The sequence below is a fragment of the Astatotilapia calliptera genome, chromosome 23 (assembly GCF_964374335.1).
Source record: "Astatotilapia calliptera chromosome 23, fAstCal68.1, whole genome shotgun sequence".
NCBI lineage: Eukaryota > Metazoa > Chordata > Actinopteri > Cichliformes > Cichlidae > Astatotilapia > Astatotilapia calliptera.
This window is the reverse complement of record NC_137443.1, coordinates 30578659-30600219: the sequence shown is the minus strand read 5'-3', so window position 1 is coordinate 30600219 and position 21561 is coordinate 30578659. Positions and strand designations below refer to the sequence as shown.

The following is a 21561-nucleotide window of genomic DNA, read 5'->3' as shown; positions in this document are numbered from 1 at the left end:
TTATTAATGCCTGTCAGCCTGTGGATGCTAAAAAGTTGCTAGATTTGGCATCTCCCTGTTAAAGGACATGGCTGTACTTCTTTGAGAAAACAGCTGGTTTATGTATGTAAAATTTCTCTGAATGTGAAGGTGATGTTCTGAATGTTTTAATGGTTGTAGTGTAAATATTGCAAATCATTCACCACAAAAAGTGAAATCACTTTAAAGCACTGGCAGCTGTTAAAGGAAATAAATAATTGCTGTGATTCTACATTTGTGCTTTATTGATGGTAAACGGTATAGAGAATGGTACAGAATTAAACATTTTAGGATGACTGAAGTGTCCGTAAATGGTATGGATTGAGTACTTAAATAATACGGAATATTCCATTTTAGGTTTGACGGAAATGTCCGTCAATGGTACAGAAAAACTCGGGTAAATCTACAGAAATATCCGTTTTAAGGTTTACGGAAGTGCCCGTACAATAACGGAAAAAGTGCTGGTAATTAATTACCAGCACTTTTTCCGTTTTATAACGGAATTTTTTCTAACAGTGCACGTTTTGGGCCCATACGGGTCCTCAGGAGAATGCAGTCCATGAATTTGGACACGACTTGTGTGGACTTGGTACAGCTAAATATCCCAAAATGCATTTCGTCCAAAACTCAAACGCGGCAATGGCGGACGAGCGGGGCTAATAACTTTTAAATATTACTCTTTCTGGGTCACAAAATAAACTTTTAAGTTATTTTCAAGCGAGAATGTAGCTGTGTAAACTTCAAATATTGGCTCGATTTATCAAGATATCATATGTTTCCAAACGCGCTCCGACGTTTTCGGAGACGTCTGTGACCCGCCAGCTCCATAGCAGACAGCGAGGTCGAGGATCATTAGAGCCGGCGAGAACAGCGACTCCCGGCACATCGTTTCCCCCCCCCCCCCCGCGGTCTTTTCGCTACTCAGGTTAAACAAACCCCAAACCCCAGTAGCTGTCTATTGTATTGAGTGTCCACTAAAATAAAGGCGTTCTAACATCTCACCTGCTTGTTTTTATTAAGGTATGTACACGTATGTACATGTACACTATTTTTTATTAATAGAGCTTTCACTACTGAGGTTAAACATGATATATAAGTCACTTAGATCACTTCTAAATGTTAATGTTTGGTTTATTTCAGTGTTTTATTTGTTCCTGAGTAAACCGGTTTGGCTGTGATTAAAGTTAAGCTTCATAACATATTACTCACAGTTAAATTAAGAGGGGACGGCAGTAAAAACTCTGGACCTGTGACATCATCAAGTACGCTGGTGTTCCAATAGCTAGGTTTCATTTGACGTAGACGTAAAGCGCGAAATTTGACTGGCGGTCGGAAGTGAAAAAGATAAGCGCAAAATCACAGACAGACAGTACGCAAAATGCCTATGTCCTGTTGTGTTTACGGATGCTCCAGTAGGTCGACCAGAGAAACTGATAAACGGTATTTTAGGGTACCAAAAATAGCCCAACGAAGAGGAGAAAAATGGAAAATTCTAACCGAAAAACGTAGGAAAAAATGGATTTTAAATTTACGTTTACAGTCGGGAGGAGCAGAGTCTGCCAATGCCCGTGTCTGCAGCGACCACTTCGTCAGAGGTAATGTTATGTTTGCAAACGAACTTATTAGCATTAGGTTGTCGTTAAATTCTCGTTTACTTAGTGCTTTTAAGTTAGTAGTCTAATATTGACTTGATTGGGACTATAGGCTGCCCAAGTGCTTTGGATGACGAAGAGTCGGAGGACTGGGCTCCGACGGTCAATCTCGGCTACGAACAAAAACCCAGATCGGAATCAGTTCTCAAACGAGAGAAAAGAATGAAGCTTAAGGCAGAACAGCATCGATGTGCAGAGGCGATTTTGGATATGCAACAGACGGCTGAGAGCCCGAGACACCCTTCAGAGGTGTCTCGTTAGACCGCTGAGAATGGTTTACCTTGAAACAAACAACTGTCACTCTAACGAAGTCCTAACGGTGTGTTCACACCGAACGCGATAGAGGCAGGCGGAGCGTCAGGTTTACATGTAAAGTCAATGGAAAGGCGCGCTGACCCGCGATTGCGGCCCCCGCGAAAATTCGGAAGCGTTTTGGCGTTGCGAAAACGCAAAAACGCCAGAAACGCGCGTGAGTGTAGGGCGTTTCAGGCGTTTGACTCGCGAAAAAATCCACGCGCGTGAGTTTATGTGTTGCATTTTGTGCATACGCGCGTTTCGCCTCCCCCGCTCGAGTTGGAAAAATCTGAACTCCAGCGTAAAATCGCGCCGCGACAACCAATCAGGAGCCTGGTGACATGGCTGTTACCTAGTTCAAAGGGGCAGATCCAGCCAAAGCCATTCATTCTGCATTCAAAATGGAGGAGAAACTAATCAGTGCTGTGGCAAATCATCCAGAATTATACGATGCTACCTATTATGCCGCCTCAGACACGAGAATTCGTGAAATTCCAAATTTATAAATCAGTTTTTGAAAACAGCACAGCTGTGCTAAATTTGGAAACATTGGACCCTAATGATCAGTAGTTTACTGATGAGGCAGCAGCTCTCCAGGGCAGAAACAATGTTCTTATGTTTCTCCTCCTTCTCCCTGAGGCTCTTCCACTCCAAGCTGGGTCCTTTTTATCCCTGTCTCTCTGTAAATAGTTAGATCTCATATATTTATGTTATTTATGTCCTTTTGTTACTGAATTTGTATATTTTATTCCTGTCTGTCTGTAAATAGTTGATGTCATATATTTATCCTTTTGTTACTGAATTTATATATTTTATCAAATAAACATTTATACTGACAAATGTCTTTGTTCTACTACACAGCAAATATTGGCACCGGACTTGACAAAAGTAGAATTTATTTCATATTACACCAATAACAAAACATACTAATACAGTGGGATGCATAAGTTTGGGCAACATTGTGAAAAGTAATTATTTTCCTGTACAAATCGTTGGTTGTCACAATAAAAATTGTCAGTTAAATACATCATATAGGAGACACACAGTGATATTTGAGAAGTGAAATGCAGTTCACTGGATTTACAGAAAGTGCAATAACTTTAAACTAAATGAAGCAGGTGCATAAATTGGCAACACAAAAAAAGAGGAATAACATAAATATGTAGTGTATATCAATGTGTGTGTCTCCTATATGATATATGTAAGTAACATTTTTTACTGTAACAGCGATTCATACAGGAAAATAATGACTGTGAACCTTCACAGACACTAATAATAAGGTTGCCCAAACTTTTGCACCACACTGTATATAGGAACATAGTGAAGACAAGTTGCAGAGTAAAAAGAGGTTAGTTTATTTTGGAATAGAGCTCCATTCATTAAGAAAATGTTAAAAAGACAGGAACACTCTTTAGAGGTTTGTGGGTGGCTCTTAAAAGAGCCGTTGTGGGGAAGTCGTTCAGACTTCAAACAGGCTACTCCTTTGGTTGCCAAGACACAGCTCCCTCTGCCGAGAAGTGAGCCATGAACTTCTCCCTCACCAGGACAGCCTCTCTGGAGGAGTTGTTTGCTGCCACACGACCCAGGCCTTGCAACGGCTCCACCACAGCAGGCGCCACACCTCCCACAGCAGGTGCCCCTCTCTCGTCCACACAGCGCAGAAAGTTGTGGAGAACACACGTTGCCTTCACACACTTCTCGGCAATTTCAGGACGGAGCTCCATGGCGCGCCGATACAACCTCCACTGTGAGGAGAGGATACCGAAGGCACCCTCCACTATCATCCTGGCCCTGGAAAGGCGATAATTAAAGACCCTCTTCTGTAAAGGGAGGAGGCGTCCAGGGAAAGGTCTCATGAGCTCACGCCGCAGCGGGAACGCTTCATCAGCCACAAAGACGTGGGGCTGGGCTCCACGGTGTTCTCCACCAGGTAGAGGCTGGTCTGGAGGCAGATGGAGAGTCCCAGCCCGAAGAGCCTGACCAAAGGTGGAGTTGGCCAGGATACCACCGTCGCTGGTCCTCCCGTACCCCCCAACATCAATGACGCGGAAGCGATGCTCTGCATCCACAACCGCAAGGAGAACAATGGAAAAAGTTCCCTTGTAGTTGTGGAACATGGATCCTGAGTTGGGGGGTGCCTTCGTCTGGACGTGCTTCCCATCCAGAGCTCCACAGCAGAGAGGGAAGTTCCAGCGCTCCTGGAATCCCTCTGCAATGGACCGCCAGTCTTGAGTTGAAGGCACAGCCATGAAATCGTCCACTAGACAGTCCCAGATGGCCGTCGCTACCTGGGGGATGATCTGGCTCACCGTGGACACACCGACTCGAAAACTGAACGCGATGGTCCTGAAGGAGTCCCCGGTGGCAAGGAACCTGGACAACAGTGTTCAAAATGAGTATTATGTGTACTTCAGTTACAAAATACATTATAGAAATTACAAAACATGAATCTTGCATAGAAAATTTTGTAAATATAAGGATAATTACATGATATATATTTGGTATAATCTGGAACAATCTGCCGTGATTTTAAACAAATATTCAACTATCCCAGAATTAAACCAGGTCTAGATGTGAAAAGGAGTGAGTATCACTACAAAGGTTAACCCACATTGGTCCTAGTACAAGTTTGATATCAGCAAACACCGAGAGCATACCTATGACACCACAGCCATGCTATCATTCAAACACTGATAACAGCATAAATCGAATTAAATCGGGACCTGATGAGACCGTCAGTGTATCACTACAAATATTGTGAAGTCGTGTCGTACCAGTTTGCTATCGGTAAACACCGAGAGCATTCACTCTTAGCATAGCACATCCATGTTAGCAGTGTATAAATGGATGGTTTAGCATATATTAGCGCAGGTATCATTACAGGACTACCGTATTAAACACTTTTACTAACCTCAGGCAGATGGACAGGCGCTCTGCTGGTGGAATTGAGCGCCTGTAATTGGTGTCTAGGCGGGCAATTCTGGGACCGACGCGGGAAAGCAGGTCCTCAAACTGGCCGAGTGACAGGCGATGATATCGCTGGAATCTGCCGTCATCCAGGCGCAGCTCCTGTAGCAAATGGTGAAACTCACCAAACTGATCACGCGTCTCGAGGACCTGATGGACCCAGGTACGGCGAGGACGTCTCTTACGCCGCTGCTCTGCTCTCCACAGTAAATAAAGAAGGGAGACTCTCTCTTCAAGCGCTAGCTCGACAGCTGCCATCTTTCAAAGATACCGGTCTAGCACAACTTCCTCCCACATCCCTCCCACATTTCCGGTTCACGCGCGTGAAAATATGATATTTTGGGGCGCGAGCGATTTTTCTTGGACACGCGTAGAGGTCGCGAATGTGCAGGCGTCAAGTTAGGGGCGTTTTGGCGTTTTTTCACGCGCCCATCGCGTTCGGTGTGAACACACGGTAAGGATGTGGCATGTTTGTTGACGTTAAAGCCGCTACCGCTAACTGTTAGCGTGTTTAAGATAAAGCAATATAAGAACAAACACTCACCCTTGCAAACACCAAACTGTATCCATCACGGAGACGTTTTGTTCCAAGGTTGTGGACCCACCCGCTGACAAAAAAATTGTACGCCTCCAGACTCTTGAAAGCTTTCATTTGCTGCCTAGTGTAGTAAGAAGTCTGGAGGACCAAGTAGTTGGTGATATCCACAGCCTCGATAGTAGGCAAATCCTTTACTTCTGTGGTGTATTCGGACATTTTCAAAGAATACGGATCACGTCCGATATATTTTTTTAACTATCTGTTTATATCTCTCCCGAGAAACGGGGTCTAAAGTTGCACAATAGCTGCTCTCCTGACTCTCCACAGTGTCCTCCATGTTTACTTCCGCCCTCCACTCAAAAATCGCGCTGCCTCCGCACGTCATCAGAACCACGTGACCGCAACCCAACTATTGTACAAGCCCGTGCTCGCGTTCTCGCCAAGTCCGGTCTCGCCGAGAACGTGAGTACGTACTCGCGTACTTTTTTTTTTTTTAAATTTGCACAGAACAGTACAACAATTATGGCAATCTCTACAAACATTCTATTTTCCCAACATGAAATAGTATCAGAACAGGCTGAATTCCAACATATAGAAGATAGATAATGAACAGGAAGTACAAACAACAACAAATAAATAAAAACAAACCCCAAACAGAATCAAAGCAAGCAAACAAACAAACAAACAAACAAAACAACAACAACAACAACAACAAAAAAGTCGTTATACCTTAGGGGTTTTCTAGCAGATCTAGTTCAATAATCATATGATTCAGAACCAGAGCTTGGTTTTTTGTCCATAAATTTAACAGATGAGAGGAAGAGGCAGAGGTCTTTGTGAAAAGTCAAAAAGGACGGCTTTGTTTTCAGAAAACGACATTTGTGAATGAAGAATTTGCCCATAATTATTACATTTAGAACATTTTCAAGCTTCTTTTCTTTTCTTAGAGAACCCAAGATAATATCATTTTTAGAAAATTCAAGTAAGTTTGGAATCTTTGGAAAGAGCCAGTAGTGCACACAGGGCTTTACAGAATATACAATTATAAAATAAATGTTCTGTTGATTCAATATCCCCGTCACAAAAAGAGCAAGAATTATTATCAATAGCAAAGCGACGTCTGAGAAATTCTTTGGAAGGGTAAATACCAGAAAGGATTTTGTAGTGGACCTCCTTAGCTTTGGGAGGAATGGGAAGTTTTAGGTAATTTTTTCTGATCTCTTACTTTTGATCACTAGAGAACAGATGTGAGATGGAATTTGGATTGGATCTATAAGGGAAAAAACATTAGTAAATAATTCCCTAATTTGGGAGTTTTTTAGACTGTTAGCTGTAATGTTATGCCCATTTACCAAGAGTTCAGGGAGGTCAGGGGATCTAGTCAGGGTTTTGAAAAAGATTATATGCTGTACATAGAATGTTTTGAGGGATAGCCTTAGTAATTTTTTGAAATTCTTTGTTATTTATTTGCAGATTATAATTGGTGGTGAAATCTTCTAATAAAATTTTACCTCAATCATTTAACAAATGCATCACACTCGCGTACTTAGAATTGAGAAAGGGCCAGTGTGTTTGTTTTGATTTGTTGCCTTCTGACATGGCGCCGCGATCCCACAATACACTGCGGCGTGACGTCAACTCCAAAGCCCTATAAGGAAGTACAGCGAGAACGTCTCCGGGGCTGAGCTACCTTTATTTTTAGCATGATTTTAGGCATATTGTCATCAAACATTAAACAGTGGCTCTGCCGAGCTTGATTCCTTAGTGTGGGCCAGCAGATGGAGGAGCGGATATTTAGTGAGCATGAGTACGAGCTACCCCACGCCGCTTTATTCCCACGCTGGACGAGGAGACTTCCGAGAGGTTTACGAGCCGGCGGAGGACTCCTTCCTCCTGATTGATGCTCTGGAGAAAGACGCAGACCGGCTACAGCGGATGAGGTAGCCATAGATCGAGTATTATTTCCAGTAGACACACACACATTTTTATCAGAGTCTTAACTGCCTCTTCACCGTTTTCAGCCCGTGTGTATGTTTGGAGGTGGGCAGTGGCTCAGGAGTGGTGTCTGCATTCCTGGCGTCGGTGGTGGGACCTTCGGCTTTATATATGTGAGCCATTCTGGTACCTAGCAGCAATGTCCAGCCAATGGGACTTACTGATGTAGAACATAGCATCCAGTTTCATGTACGCATGCATTTATGTTTCAGTTGCACTGATGTGAATCCTGCAGCAGCACAATGCACAGCAGAGACTGCTTCTTGTAACAGGGTGTCCCTGCAGCCGGTGATCACAGACCTGGTAATCTTCAGCTGCTCTTATGGTTTGGGGTTTTCACAACCTGCATATCTGAATGTTGTTCCTCCTGCAGGCTGACTCTCTTCTCCCCCAGCTGTGTGGGAAAGTGGACATACTCCTCTTTAACCCTCCCTACGTGGTTACGCCTTCAGAAGAGGTGCATCACATAGCTCAGCAGGGTTAATGAAGTTCAGGCATGGTGCATTAACCTCCAGTTACTCAGTGGGTTTTCTTTTTCAGGTGGGCAGCACAGGCATCGAAGCCGCCTGGGCTGGAGGGGAGAGAGGGCGAGAGGTGACAGACAGATTTCTGCCAGCTGTGGTGCAGCTGCTGTCCGATAAAGGGCTGTTTTACCTCATCACAATTGCTGAGAATGATCCAGGTTGGTTGACTTTATTCATTGCAAATTATTCATTGTAAGGAATTGAAGCTTGAATAGTTGTTTCCCCCCCTTTTTCTTAACCAGAGGAGATCATCCACCTACTGAGCCAAAGTGGCTTGAAGGGAGAGTCCTGTTTGTCTACAAGAGCGAGAAACGAGAGGCTGTCCGTCCTGCGTTTCCACAGGAACCAACAAACATGACCTCCTTGGACATGTTTGTCCAGGATGCATTTCTTTTAGCCCCTGAGGTAGAATTCAACAAGAGCAAATCATGGACAACTGGACAGCTGTTGAATCTCCAGAGGACGAACAGCATGGGAAAACTGCAAGGAATTGGATCAGTCAAAGGATATTTTTAATCCAAGCTGGCTCCATGGAAGGACATTTAGTCCTAAATGTCCTTCCATGTAGCCATGGACAAAAAACAGCCACTATAAAAATAAATGATTGAAATCCTTATAATTGACTGTTTGCATTCAACCACAGTTTTTATTATCAAGTCACCAATGATAACATTCAAAACCTCATAATCAAGCATTCAGATACTGTAACAAGAAGGCTCATCATGCTAAATCTGTTATTTAGTGAGTCCAATGCAAATCTACAAGATATATGTGGAATGTAGTTAATGCAGTCATTTATCTGGGTTTTTTTCAAAAGCTTTAAGTGACCCTACAGCACATGTGTACAAAAGTCAGCTGAAGACTTTTTAAAGAGTAAACTTTTTCTACTCATCACTCTGTTAGTGCCTCAATTTCTCTAAAACCAGTTTTGTGTAACGGAAGTAAACTGGAATTGCTGTAAACAGCACATAATTATTATTATTAATTTTTTAATTTTTTTTATTTTTTATTTTAACTTGAGTGAGATTTCCAGCTTATGCGTCCATCCTCTCCAAGGCTCACAGCGCCGCTCGCCACCAGCTCCAGAGCTGCAGGGAAGGCTCGGTGCTCGGCCTCTCTGATTCTGTCGGAGAGACTCTCCTCTGTGTCGCTACCCAGCACGGGCACCGCCTCCTGCACGATGATGGCTCCTGCGTCCACCTCCTCCTGATCGAGTACAGAAGCCACAGCAAAATGTTAAACTTTCCTGCCTCCCACGACTCTGCTTCTTGGTTTTCACATCTGAACTAAACACAAGCTCCTACTTACTGCTACAAAGTGGACCGTGCAGCCGGTGACCCTCACACCAGCCTGCAGAGCCTGTTTCTGAGCGTTCACACCCTTGAACGAGGGTAGCAGAGACGGATGGATGTTCAGCAGCTTACCTGTGACAACAAACGCACTGAAACTGTAAGAAAACTTAAATCTCTCTGATATTTCACAGAAGAAAAGATGCGCTTCAGGGAGCCTACCATTCCATTTCTTGACAAAGGTTCCAGTGAGGATCCTCATGAACCCAGCCAGACACACCAACTCCACCCCAAATTCTTCCAGCACGCGATCAATGGTGCCATCGAACTCTGCGCGGCTGCCATATAGTTTGTGGTCTACCACCTATTCAGAGCCAGACAGACAGGTTTTTCCCCCAGAAAGTGTGCACACATGGATCAGACCACTGCTTAGGGTGTATTTATTTATTCATTTAATTCCAAACTCACATCAGTGAGCTCATCCAGACTTTTTAAATCTCCAAAACCCCACTCAAAGTTATCATAAATGCATTTTTTTCCCCCCCAAGTTAAGTGAAAAGCTACTTCTGGTTGTTACCCGGGTCTGGATGCCAGCCAGTGATGCTCTTTTCAGGCCTTGAACTCCTGGTTTGTTGGAAATCACCACCACAATCTCAGCTGAGCTGCACGGACGCTTGGCCTGCTCTATGAGGGCCTGCAGGTTTGTGCCTAGGAGAACAGAAAAGTCATTTATTTTTAGACACCAGTTTAAAAAATATGGTCCTTCATTATCTTGACTCTGAAGGAGCAGACATACAAGGATACAACTTCTCTTCTCCTTCGCTTTTTTGCACACTACATGTGACCTCTCTCCAGCCGCATACATTTAAAACAATTAGTCAGAAGGAAGACGTCCTCACCTGACACTGTACTTCAATATTTTGGAAAACAAAATGACTTTCAAATTGCAAATACCTTGTCTAGATGATATTTTGTCACTGAAACATTGCGCCTGATAGTGGCAATGTTAGACTTATAAACTCTTCTGTTGCTTTTATGTGACACACACAGATTTCCTAAACCACTTTTCAAATGGTACTTGCATGAACTCATTTCACCATTATTAGAAACACACCTGTGCCAGAGATGAGAACGCCTACTTTTGTCCTCTTGCGTGGTACCATGCTGTTGTCGTGACAACCCCCATTCGCCTCGACTGCCACCTCTTTGCTGGAGGCCTGTCCCGCATTGAGCAGGCTGTTTTTCAGGTTGCGGACCACCACAGGTTCGGCCCCTGCGTGAACACAAAGTTCATTTTTAGTCTCTTTTGTTTCTGTCCCGCCAGCCTGTTTTTAAGCATCAGCATTTCACAGTCTCACCAGGTTCCTTGTGGGCCAGCGAACCGACAATCCAGGCCTCCTCGTGGGCTTGAAGCTGGCTCAGGACCCTCTGAGCGTCCACGGGGGCGACCACCAGCACCGCTCCCAGGCCGCAGTTGAAGGTGCGGGCCATCTCCTCTTCACTCAGACCTCCTTCCTTGTGGAGCCAGGAGAACACTGGGGGGATGCTCCACTGAGAGGCATCTGTACCGTGCATAAACCGTGTAAATAATCAATCAGGAGGTGCTGCAACTGTGCTGAATATAAAAACACTTCTGTTAAGTGTTTTTATACATTCTTATTCTTCCTCTCCACATTGTTCAGGTCGTTGTCTCTATGCTATAGTTTGCGTTTGTGCTTTCGTCTCACCTAAATCCACAGCCAGCTCCTGTGGCAGCACCCGTGGGATGTTCTCCAGGAGTCCCCCACCTGTGATGTGAGCGTAGGCTTTGACAGCACCGCTGCGCAGGATTGGCAGGAGCAGGGGGCTGTAGATCTTCGTTGGAGTCAGCAGAACCTCCCCTGGAATCAGAATTACAAACAATTGAGTTCAACTGTTAAGGGTAACCTGGAGGAAAGGCACACTTCATCTCTTTGACTCACCAACAGTCTGTCCTGACTTGCCAAAGGGAGCAGGGGAGCTGTAGCTGAGCTTTGCCTTCTCCAGGATTTTACGGACAAGACTGAAGCCGTTGCTATGAACCCCAGAGGAGGCCACTCCAATCAGCATGTGCCCCTCAGAGATATCCCCCAGTCTGGGCAGCAGAGCTCCTCGTTCCACTGCGCCGACGCAGAACCCGGCCAGGTCGTACTCTCCCGGAGGATAGACGCTCGGCATTTCAGCCGTCTCACCACCTGCAACAGAAGCAGATGGCATGAACTCAACATAACGTCAAGACCGGATCTACCTTACCTCATAAGCCTCAAATGGTATGTCTTGTTTCTCACCCAGCAGCGCGCAGCCGGCCATTTCGCAGGCCTTTGCGATGCCCCTGACCACCGAGGCGGCCACGTCCACATCCAGGCTACCACAGGAGAAGTAGTCGAGGAAGAAGAGCGGCTCAGCACCCTGTGCCAGCACATCGTTTACACACATGGCCACCAGGTCCTGACCCAGAATGCCGTGCTGCCCGCACGCCTGGGCGATCTGATGATTTAAAAAAGAAAAAAAAAAATTAAAAGAAAATCCAAACACTGCTAGGTTTACAGGCTCTATTCTCCTTAAAGGACTGAAATCCCACCTTGAGCTTAGTCCCAACTCCGTCTGTTCCAGATACAAGGATCGGGTCCACAAATCCAGCCGCCTTCAGGTCAAAGAGCCCAGCGAAGCCTCCGAGCTCTGCATTACATCCTGGCAAAGACAGAAAAACAAGTGACTCATTCGTTCTAGTTTGTTGTTTAGACTACGGCTGCTTTATCTGAATAAAACAGATGTAATAAAAATCACAGCATTTAATGACTACAATTACTGAAAAGGCAGGAAAACGCGTTTTCTAATTAGAAAAAAGGTTTCCATCAGCAGAAGAGGAAGAAAATAAAATGAGGTTTACAGAGTGGCATTTAAACAATTTCCCCCCAATGTTGTGGGTTTGACATTCGATCACAGATACAAGCGCATAAGCTGTGTGTAAACACAATACAAACCCTTTCTTCCTTTTGTGTTCAATTTCTGCAGATAAGAACAAAATTACCAGAACGGGAAGTTGCCTTGGCCAGGGGTTTGATCACGTCCACCAGCCTGTTTCCGGCAGCAATGTCCACACCGCTGTCCTTATAGGTCAGACCTCTGTCAGAGACAACTGATCAGCACTCACTGAACTGTGACAGTCGGTAATATCGTGTTGGTCTGCAGCTGCTATCACAGTGAAGCTAATGAAAGAGGCTAAAAATCAGTCGGGAATTCCTCACTGTGAATTAGATCAGCTACATGACAACTTAATTAGCTGAAGATGAAAATTAATACCCGCGGAAAGAAGAACAAGGACGCAGTTTATTATTCAAATACATGATATCCAGCAAAGGAATGAACAAAAGCACAACAGAATTTTTAGCCACACACACACCTGTGCTGTTTCAAGTGAGCGATGGCTCGGTGACCGATGTCGCGCCTGTACACCGCGTCCGGGAAGCCAACTGCCGCCACACCCTGATTGGCCGCCTGCAGGGCCAGCTCCAGAGACGACTTCACTGCAGTGACAGACAAGACCCGCCCGCCGCTGGAGACCACGCTTCCTTCTTTCAAGGCTGTACCGGCATGGAAAATCTGCAGCCCCATGTCCTGAATCAGGGACAACCCTGAGGAGGAGCCAAGGTGTTACACTAATAGTTCCAAGCACTATAACGTGCGCAAACACAGTATATGTCCCAAAAATCTAGATGTAGTGTTTTCAGTAAAGCACTTGCAGAAATTAATGCATTACATTAACTTGATCATTTTTTGCAATAAAATGTGCATGTTTTTTTTTTTCGATTGCAGAATTATTACATCCACAGAACCACAGACTGAAACATTAACATGAAGGAAAAAGGAACTAGAGTTTTGCACATGTACAGACTGAGAGGCTCACAGAAAAAGTGAAGCCACACTCCATCTTCACTCACAGACAATTTTAAACAAGACTCCTGCTGAAATCGCGGATTTCCTGTACCTGTGATTTCGACTCCTTTCTTGTAGGAGCCGGGGTAACCGCCACTGGCCATGACCACAGTGACTGCAGAGCTGTCCTGGTGCCACACGGGGGCGTTGGAGGCCAGTTTGCCATTCATGGTGTTCATGATCACTTCATATAGGTCGCTCTGCAACAGCGGCAGCAGCACCTGGAGGAAAATGGCAAGAGCGGAGAGAAACGCTTAGTTTTAAAGAGAGGAGATGCAAAGGTGGACGTCTGCCTGTGAAACACACACCTGACACTCGGGGTCTCCGAAGCGGCAGTTAAACTCTAGCACCTTCGGGCCCCGCTCTGTCAGCATCAGGCCTGCGTACAGCACGCCTGAAAGACAAGGGCATAAACGATAAGTGAAAATAAATGAAGGCTGCTGCAGCAAACATTGACTACAGATGGTACTCACCCACATAGGGTGTTCCCTCCTCACGCATCCCATCCACAGTCTTCTGCAGAACAGTCTCTGTGATTTGCTGCAGCAGGTCCTGACTCACCTGTACCACAGTGACAGAAAGCAGCTTAACCATTAGCCAGCAAAAACTAAAGTAGAGCACAAACAGGGTGGTGCAGCACGACTACAGTTAACGTTACCTGAGGGGTGGGGCAGTAAGCTCCCATGCCGCCTGTGTTTGGGCCCAGGTCACTGTCCTGCAGCCGCTTGTGATCCTGTGCAGGGGGCATCTGTGACACCGAGTGGCCGTCGCTGAAACACAGGCACTACAAAACCAGAGCATGCGGGATAAGCAGTTTGCCAATTTTGATGGAAGAAAAAAAATATACACGCACATGTATATAAAAAAAATTCTTAAGTTTGTTTAAGTTTTCTCAGACTTTAACTTAAACTATTGCACTCACAGATACTTCCTCTCCCTCCAGAAGCTCCTCCACCACCACCGTCTCCCCTGCAGATCCAAAGGCTCCATCCTTGAGCGCACAGTAAACACAGCAAACTGTTGACACTGGAAGATCCAATTACCTCCCCCAAAATTCTTCAACAGCTCAATATATCGGGTAAAAAAAACCCCCCAAAAAAACAAAACAAAAAACCCCAACAAACTTCTGAGACTCCACCAGCGATTATTCTACTGACTAACCAGGCGACTCTGCACCTGAGGCTGCTGTGCAGCTTTAAAGGGAAACAGTCTGAGAGAGAAGAAGAAAGGCGTTTAAAGGCTTCTGCAGTTCAATTTCTTTTGGGAGGATACAGGGCAGAGAAGCAGCTTTGCATAAACAAGGCACACCAAAGTCTAGAAAAATGAGGAGCTGCCTACAGAAATATAATCCACTGCAGGATTTGTTCAGCACACAAAATAATGGTAACAGATTACGACAGCTGTGTAGCATGTTTCTGCCATCACTTTGAAAGAAGAAAGAAAAAAGTAGCACGTTATAATTCACTTCACTGCAGCACTTCTGGATGCTCACAACAGGAAACACGATGCAGCAGATCAAAGCAGATGACTTTGACCTGGAAGAAACGTGTTTGAATACTCAGTGAAGCAGACCTTAATCGTGCTTTCCTGAGTAGGTCGGAATTCCAGAGTTTCCAGCTGGAATTGCAGGGTTTTTTTTGATGAGTAAATATTCTAAATTATGTTAACATTAATGAGCAGTCATCTGTGCCTGCACTGCTACACTCTACTGATGCTCAATACTAACTAGAATAGCACTTTACCCTCTCGTCCAACCCTGGTCACCACCCCAATGCCAAACTCCAGACTTAAAACTGTTAGTTTGTGAAATCCCATTTTAATGTTTACTGAGGTATTTTCTGTGTTTTATTGCAGGAATAGTTTGAAAAATTCCTCCAACATTCCTCATGCTAATAGTAAATAACTCTCAATAATATAGTAACATACTCTGTTTTGCATTCCTGTTTAAAAATTACTTCCCAATACTTCCAAAAAAGAAAAACACCTGAAAACATGGAAGCTTGTTTCTGCCACATTTCTCCTCCCCCTGTTTTTTGGCAACTGAAACTTCAACATAGCTCAAAACTGACAAAAACATGTTTTTTTTGTCAAGTTGGTAAACTCAAACTGTGATTTTGAATTATTACATTAAAATTTAAATGAAGTAACATGAAATTTTGAATTACGGATGGCAAATTATTTTCTTTTTTTTCCTTAAGTGGCAGAAAGTTTCAGCTCACAGTAGCAACGTTTAACGTTATACTTCATCAGGAAATACACGTTAGCTTTCTGTTTGAGACAGAGACATTGTTGGTGCCAAGTCAGTTTTGTTCCTTAGCCGTTTCAAAACTTTTAAAATGTGAGAGTGACTGAATAGTGGCATTGTAAAGCGCTTTGGGTGCCTTGAAAAGCGCTATATCAATCCACTCCATTATTATTGTTATTATTAAATTACTTACGAGTTTAATTTGTCAGCAACTTTCTGCCAGCCCTCTCTCCTTGCTTTTGCAGCCTTTGCAGTGTTCCCTTGCGTTCTGATTAACCTCTGAAACTCCTGAAATCCCTCACTCAAGAGTTCTTGCTCTGCTGCCGAAAAATACCGAGCCGAGCGCGCTCCGTCGACATTTTCGCCGACCAATCAGAGGGTTGCCGATCAATGTTTCTACTATCGATGCGTAGCCCCTTTTACGACACCCAGTGATGTCACATTACTGCGTCCAGCTGTACTAATCGTCAACAGCAGGTGTTCGGGGAACCGGATTAGCGAGCTCATGGTTAGCGCGATGGTTTGGTCTTGGATGTAGTGAGCGACGTACGAAGAACGGGCCCCTGAACCATGTCCTTCTCAAAAATAAATAAAACAAGGTCCATTGTCTGCAAATGGTGTAAAATCTGCATCTGAAGACATTAAAAAGACTGAGGAGTGCGCCATAACAGCACAGCTACAACATAAAGGTGAAATTAAGAGGAAGAGCAGAGTTGGCACTAATTCCCACCCTTTTCATATACACAAAGCAGTTTGGTCCAACATTCATATAAAAATAATGATTACAGCAGCTTTAAGTAGCCCAGAAATGTGCTGGGAAATGAGCATTGAGAACATTACATACATCACTGATCTAGGAGGACTGCTCTGTGGGCAGCTGTGACTGAATATTCAAAAAGGAAGCTTTTACAACACTCATTCATCTATTTTCAATTAAAAATTTTAGCCAAATACTGCTGCCCATTTCCCCCTCTTTCCCCTCCTTGCTATAACATAAGGCCAGGGATTAATGAAGAGCTGCAGTATTGCTTAATAGCCTCACACCTTCATAATGTCCATCACGGCCTGACAGGCCTCGTCCTGATCTCGCGCCACGATCACTCCCTTCCCTGCAGCCAGACCGCTTGCCTTCACCACCAGAGCTGGAAAGTCGGCCCTGGAGAATCAAAGAGATGAAATAAACCTGGATAATGTGCAACAGGAATCTTTTCTCTGCCTCCCCGCTGCCGCCACAGACATACACTGAACAGATGCTGATACTGAGCATAAAATGTTTTTTTTTGTGCACCATTTAACATTTGCAGTGCGCGCTGCTGTTGGGGAATGGGTTTGCGATCCGTATGGATGAAGGCTGTCAGAATATGGCAGCTGTTGTTCTGCCCAAGATGCTTTACATGACCAGAGAAACGGCTCTCATTGAGCGCAAGACATTTTTTTTCCCCTTTTACCCTCCCCTTTGTCGATAAAAGTAACAAATCTGTTTATGCCGGATTGCTCCGTGCGGCTTCGCTCATCAGAAAGGCGGTCATTACATCTTAGATCATTAACTCATGAAACCATCTGAGGAAGGAAACTTCCATCTTCTTTCACGGTGTCGCTTTTTATGCGTTTCACGGCTCTAAAAACAAAACTTCGCAGCCATAGACAGTCTTTTACCGTAAACAGAAAACCCCATCTCCAATCCCAACTACTTCTTCAATTAAGCTGGACCAAGACGAGTTTTCAACAGTCCAAAACCAGAACTGTAACTTTAATGAAGTGTATTGCCTCACATATCCTTCTATAGTACTGACGTGCGGATGTAGTGACAGGCCTGCTGGGGGTCGGTGAAGGACCCGTAGCGAGCTGTGGGGATGCCGTGACGTTCCATGAAGGCCTTGGAAAAGCTCTTACTGGCCTCCAGCTGAGCTGCTTTGGCTGAAGGACCAAAACATGGAACTCCTGCGGCCGTCAGGTCATCCACAATACCTGAAAGAGAAGCAACAGGTGCATTTAATATAAAAATCATACCCATCATACAAGTTTAAACAGACGGCCGGCACTTACCTGCTGCCAACGGAACTTCAGGTCCGACCACAACCAGCCCCACATGGTGATCCTTGCAGAACTGAGCCAGGATGGTGTGGTTGCTCACTGATACCTCTGCACAGAGTGTGAGCACTTAGACATCATTCAGTCTTCAGCTGCTTGACGGTGTAATCAGCATGTCATACCGAGCATATCCCATTAGGCTAATTATGTAATTAACTCAATCAGTGCATTAATTAATACATATCTGTGCGAGCGTCCTCATCGTCACCTTAAACAGAGGTGCTGTAAAAGTTTGTGCTATATTTATTAAAGCTCTTAATGAGTAACGCTAATGAAGAAGGATATGAAACGCAAAGAAGTTCATCTGTAAGATAAGAAACTTAGAATGTTGGCAAAGTGCAAAAACGTGTCATATCGCAGCTTTAGTGTGGAATCTGTGCAGCTACCCTTGCATAAAGCAGGCAAGCCAATTCCTCCGATTTACAGATTTGATGCTTTGCAGCTTCTGGTTTAATGTGATGTGCATAAGTCTTCAGTCATCCTTCATTTCTTTTCATTTTGTTAGGAAAATGTGTAAAAGGTGCAGTGATTTACGCCACAGCAAGACCTTCGAAAATTGTCTGAACGCTTGTGTCTCAGAGGGACACCTGATCTTCACAAAGCTGCCCGTCACTCAAGTATTAATATAGAAAACACTTCCCACTTACCAGAATTGCTGATTTTTCCACAGCCGGCCGTGCCCGCGTTACCCGGCGCTACCAGAACCTGCTGAACCTGTGGCGACTGGGCCAGCTTCCACGCCAGCGCGTGCTCCCGCCCGCCGCCACCAACCACCAGCACCCGCCCTGCCATGACACCTGAGCGGCAAAAGAAGAACAACACCACCACCAAAACTCATCTTGTCATCCACCTTTAATTGACAGCACTCGTGCCAATTTAATTGCATGCAAACGGTGACCTATAACTGCACAGCTGCGAGGAAGCGGTGACCTTTTCAGTCAGCCTGCTGCTCTCATATTATCTTGTATCGCCGCGGTAACAAGGATCCAATCAAGCAGAACATAAACACAAGTCAACAATTACACAGAATGGTCACCAGGCAAGGCTAAATCACCAACAAGTGGAAACACAGGCTCAATTTGCATAGAAAAATAAAACCATAACAGCCACAGTGTGGCTGGGCAGTTATTCGGCAGTCCCTCCATTTTTGGAGTATTCATCCAACGCATTTTTAAAAAAAAATCCCTGTCATGGAAATTTAATTAACAAAGCTAGCAGACACTGTAGTAGCAGTAAAAACACCTTTAATTCTTCTATCGCATGCATGAGGACAGACATCAGTCAGGGGGCACTGAGAGCCGTCTTTGAAAATGAACAGTACTGGCCTCTTTTTAATACAGTCAACAGAACAAACGAAGGCCTTAAACAGCTGTTCCTTACAACTGCTTCCCCAAGGAAAGAGTTTACAATCCTTTACAAGAGCAGTCTGGGGTGATAAAGTCAAAGTACTGTTACTAAGACAATATGTGACCAATACGTAAAAAAAGTCCAACATATCCCTTTTACTTCAAACTATTGGGAATCTATTAGAAAGCAGGATACGGATATAAAACAGCTGAAAGGGACTACAAAGTTGTTTGTTGGCCCTTGAAATCAAACAAACTGGGGTCAGAGTTTAAACCATCCCCATGTGCGCTGACCTGAAACCCATTCCTTGAACCCTGGGAGGTTGTGCAACTGCATGGTTTGCTACAGTAAAGGCCAGTTTTTGCAGATACACTGCATCAGTGCAGTGACTTCAGGGATAAGACAACACAAAGGCGTGTGTGTTGCACAGTGGTTGCGCATGCTCAACAATTAACCAAATCATCGGGTTTGATTGAAATCACTCCGCTCATGTGACTCGCTTTTAAGATGCACGAGTCCAATAAGGGTTTAAGAAAGCTTTTTTTTTTCTTGAGAACCTTCACTGACAAAACTGTTTATACGCTGTTACACAACATGCTGCGCAAAATGATGCATTTGAAACTGGTATTACTGCACTGGCATGTGCCAGAATGTATATGAATGAATTTCACTGCTATACTCTGGGAAAACAGTGAAAAGGTGGCAGCATGTACACAGAAATCCATGCATTTATTCTAGAATAACAAAAAAAAAAACATCCACTGCATTTCTAATAAACTTTCTTGGATCGTCTGTGCAATGCATTCAATCCCATTCTTTTCCACTAAGAGTACATTCAGCGACATTACCGCGTTAAACTGGGTAAAGTGAGCATGTCGCGTGCCATTTTAACACTTACCTGCGCGTGTTAAGTGTATGTGTGAAGCAGGAATTAGCCGGAGCCCAGACCAGGACAACAGTCAGACGTGTAGCCTCTGCTCCCAGCCCGCTGACTGACCGAGGGGATGCAAAGTATGTCATCACACACACATACAACACACCACGTGGATCCAATGTAACAAATACATATTCACTATACGTTAGCAAACGCTACGAAAAGTTAGCTTAAAGTGCTACGAAGCATAACAAAGTGTATCGGCGTTTGTGTTCGCTGCTTACCTTTATGTGTTGTACAAACTAATCTGGGACACTTTTTTGGGGAATTCTACAACTTCCTCGGGGTGTAACTGGCAAGTGCATCATGGGAATTGTAGTTTGTTCGCCATCTCGTGCTAGTGTGGCGACCATTGACTGTAGAAAACACAGTCAATGGTGGCGACTCGAATTAGGAAAACCGGTAAAGGCAACTAACTAGATGGTGATGACAGCAACACCTGGTGTAACACCCCAGGAGAGATTGCCGGCGCAAACGTTGTAACAGTTATAAAAGGCACACAGGCTCGTTATTATCGGGCAGAGACAAGGCAGGTCAAGTTCATCAAACAAAGTTTATTGGACAAAATCACTAAAATTGTAGAGCTGAAAAAAAGAACTTCTTAAGTAGCAGGGCTGGGAATACCGAACCGTTAATTAAGACACGTTATTTACAAACATTACTTAAAATAACAAGGTTCAGTAAAATGATCCTGTGTAGTCTGTCTACAATCCTCACTGCAACTTAAATGGTGCGTAATACCCATTTCCCGGTGTGTATGCTCACATGCATCAGAGGGAATTCCACCACACGTGCCTAGCCCTCACAAGCATAAGTAAGTAAGTAAGTAAAATTTATTTATATAGCACATTTCACAGATAAAAATCACAAAGTGCTTTACAGTAAGATCAGACATACAAGTTAAAATTAATTAAATTAGTTAAAAGCCCGTTTGTATAAAAATGTCTTCAGCTGCTTTTTAAAGGAGTCAGTAGAGTCTAGACAGCGTAAAGACAACGGCAGAGAGTTCCACAGCCTAGGTGCCAGTGCCTGAAAAGCCCGATCCCCACGTGTTTTAAATCTAGTACGTGGGACCACCAGTAGCCTCTGACCTGAAGACCTAAGTGCTCGGGATGAAGCATGAGGTTTCAACAGGTCAGAGATATACTGGGGAGCTTCACCATGCAGAGCTCTAAAAGTTACAACTAAAATTTTAAAATGAACCCTAAAATTTACAGGCAACCAATGAAGAGAAGCCAAAACTGGAGTAATGTGTGACCTCTTGTTTGTACCAGTTAAAAGTCTTGCCGCTGCATTCTGTACAGACTGAAGGCGATCCAGAGCTGATTTGTTAAGACACGTAAAAAGACCGTTACAATAATCCAAACGAGAAGAGATAAAAGCATGAATAATCATCTCAAGTTCTGCCTTTGACACCAGTAGCCTGAGTTTAGAAATGTTTCTTAGATGATAAAAACAGTTCCGGACAAGTTGTTTAGAGTGTTTCTCAAGAGACATCGAACTGTCAAATATAACACCTAAGTTTCTGAGACTCGACTGAAATGAAGGGTCTAAAAAACTGATATGCTGCCTAATTTCTGAGAGCATGTGATCAGGTGCAATAATCAAAGTTTCTGTTTTATCTGCATTTAACTGAAGGAAATTGTCATTTAACCATTGTTTGATTTCTGACAGACAATTATTTAAACAAGACAATTTATACAACTCAGAAGC

At 44.1% G+C, this 21561-nt stretch overlaps 2 protein-coding genes across 2 annotated transcripts; one reads left to right on the top strand and one right to left on the bottom strand.

Moving 5' to 3' along the window:
- The first annotated feature begins 7084 nt into the window (after positions 1-7084).
- hemk2 (HemK methyltransferase 2, ETF1 glutamine and histone H4 lysine) lies at positions 7085-8604 on the top strand. The gene is made up of 6 exons (XM_026158980.2): positions 7085-7409; positions 7491-7577; positions 7677-7767; positions 7838-7921; positions 8005-8146; positions 8231-8604. Exons 1-6 carry the CDS (start codon positions 7273-7275, stop codon positions 8344-8346), a joined length of 657 nt encoding a protein of 218 aa, XP_026014765.1. The 5' UTR covers positions 7085-7272; the 3' UTR covers positions 8347-8604.
- A 3-nt stretch (positions 8605-8607) lies between these two features.
- gart (phosphoribosylglycinamide formyltransferase) lies at positions 8608-20189 on the bottom strand. The gene is made up of 23 exons (XM_026158979.2): positions 20073-20189; positions 19813-19906; positions 18215-18364; positions 17523-17618; positions 17270-17444; positions 16521-16632; positions 14154-14222; positions 13890-14015; positions 13705-13792; positions 13540-13625; positions 13284-13452; positions 12699-12930; positions 12327-12421; positions 11877-11986; positions 11584-11782; positions 11239-11490; positions 11005-11157; positions 10636-10839; positions 10392-10550; positions 9855-9985; positions 9500-9641; positions 9297-9412; positions 8608-9194 (listed from the first exon to the last, which is right to left on the bottom strand). Exons 3-23 carry the CDS (start codon positions 18357-18359, stop codon positions 9000-9002), a joined length of 3054 nt encoding a protein of 1017 aa, XP_026014764.2. The 5' UTR covers positions 18360-18364; positions 19813-19906; positions 20073-20189; the 3' UTR covers positions 8608-8999.
- Between the last annotated feature and the right edge of the window lie 1372 nt (positions 20190-21561).

What these genes read in the sequence shown, in the direction of transcription:
- hemk2 (XM_026158980.2), top strand. Translation starts at nt 7,273, where the DNA reads ATGAGTACGAGCTACCCCACGCCGCTTTATTCCCACGCTGGACGAGGA. An exon ending in AGCCGGTGATCACAGACCTG is followed by an intron (nt 7,768 to 7,837) that starts GTAATCTTCAGC and finishes TTCCTCCTGCAG; the next exon opens with GCTGACTCTCTTCTCCCCCA. An exon ending in TGGTTACGCCTTCAGAAGAG is followed by an intron (nt 7,922 to 8,004) that starts GTGCATCACATA and finishes TTTCTTTTTCAG; the next exon opens with GTGGGCAGCACAGGCATCGA.
- gart (XM_026158979.2), bottom strand. Translation starts at nt 18,359, where the DNA reads ATGGCAGGGCGGGTGCTGGTGGTTGGTGGCGGCGGGCGGGAGCACGCG. An exon ending in TGGAAAAATCAGCAATTCTG is followed by an intron (nt 17,619 to 18,214) that starts GTAAGTGGGAAG and finishes CACTCTGTGCAG; the next exon opens with AGGTATCAGTGAGCAACCAC. An exon ending in CAAGGCAACTTCCCGTTCTG is followed by an intron (nt 11,987 to 12,326) that starts GTAATTTTGTTC and finishes TGTCTTTGCCAG; the next exon opens with GATGTAATGCAGAGCTCGGA.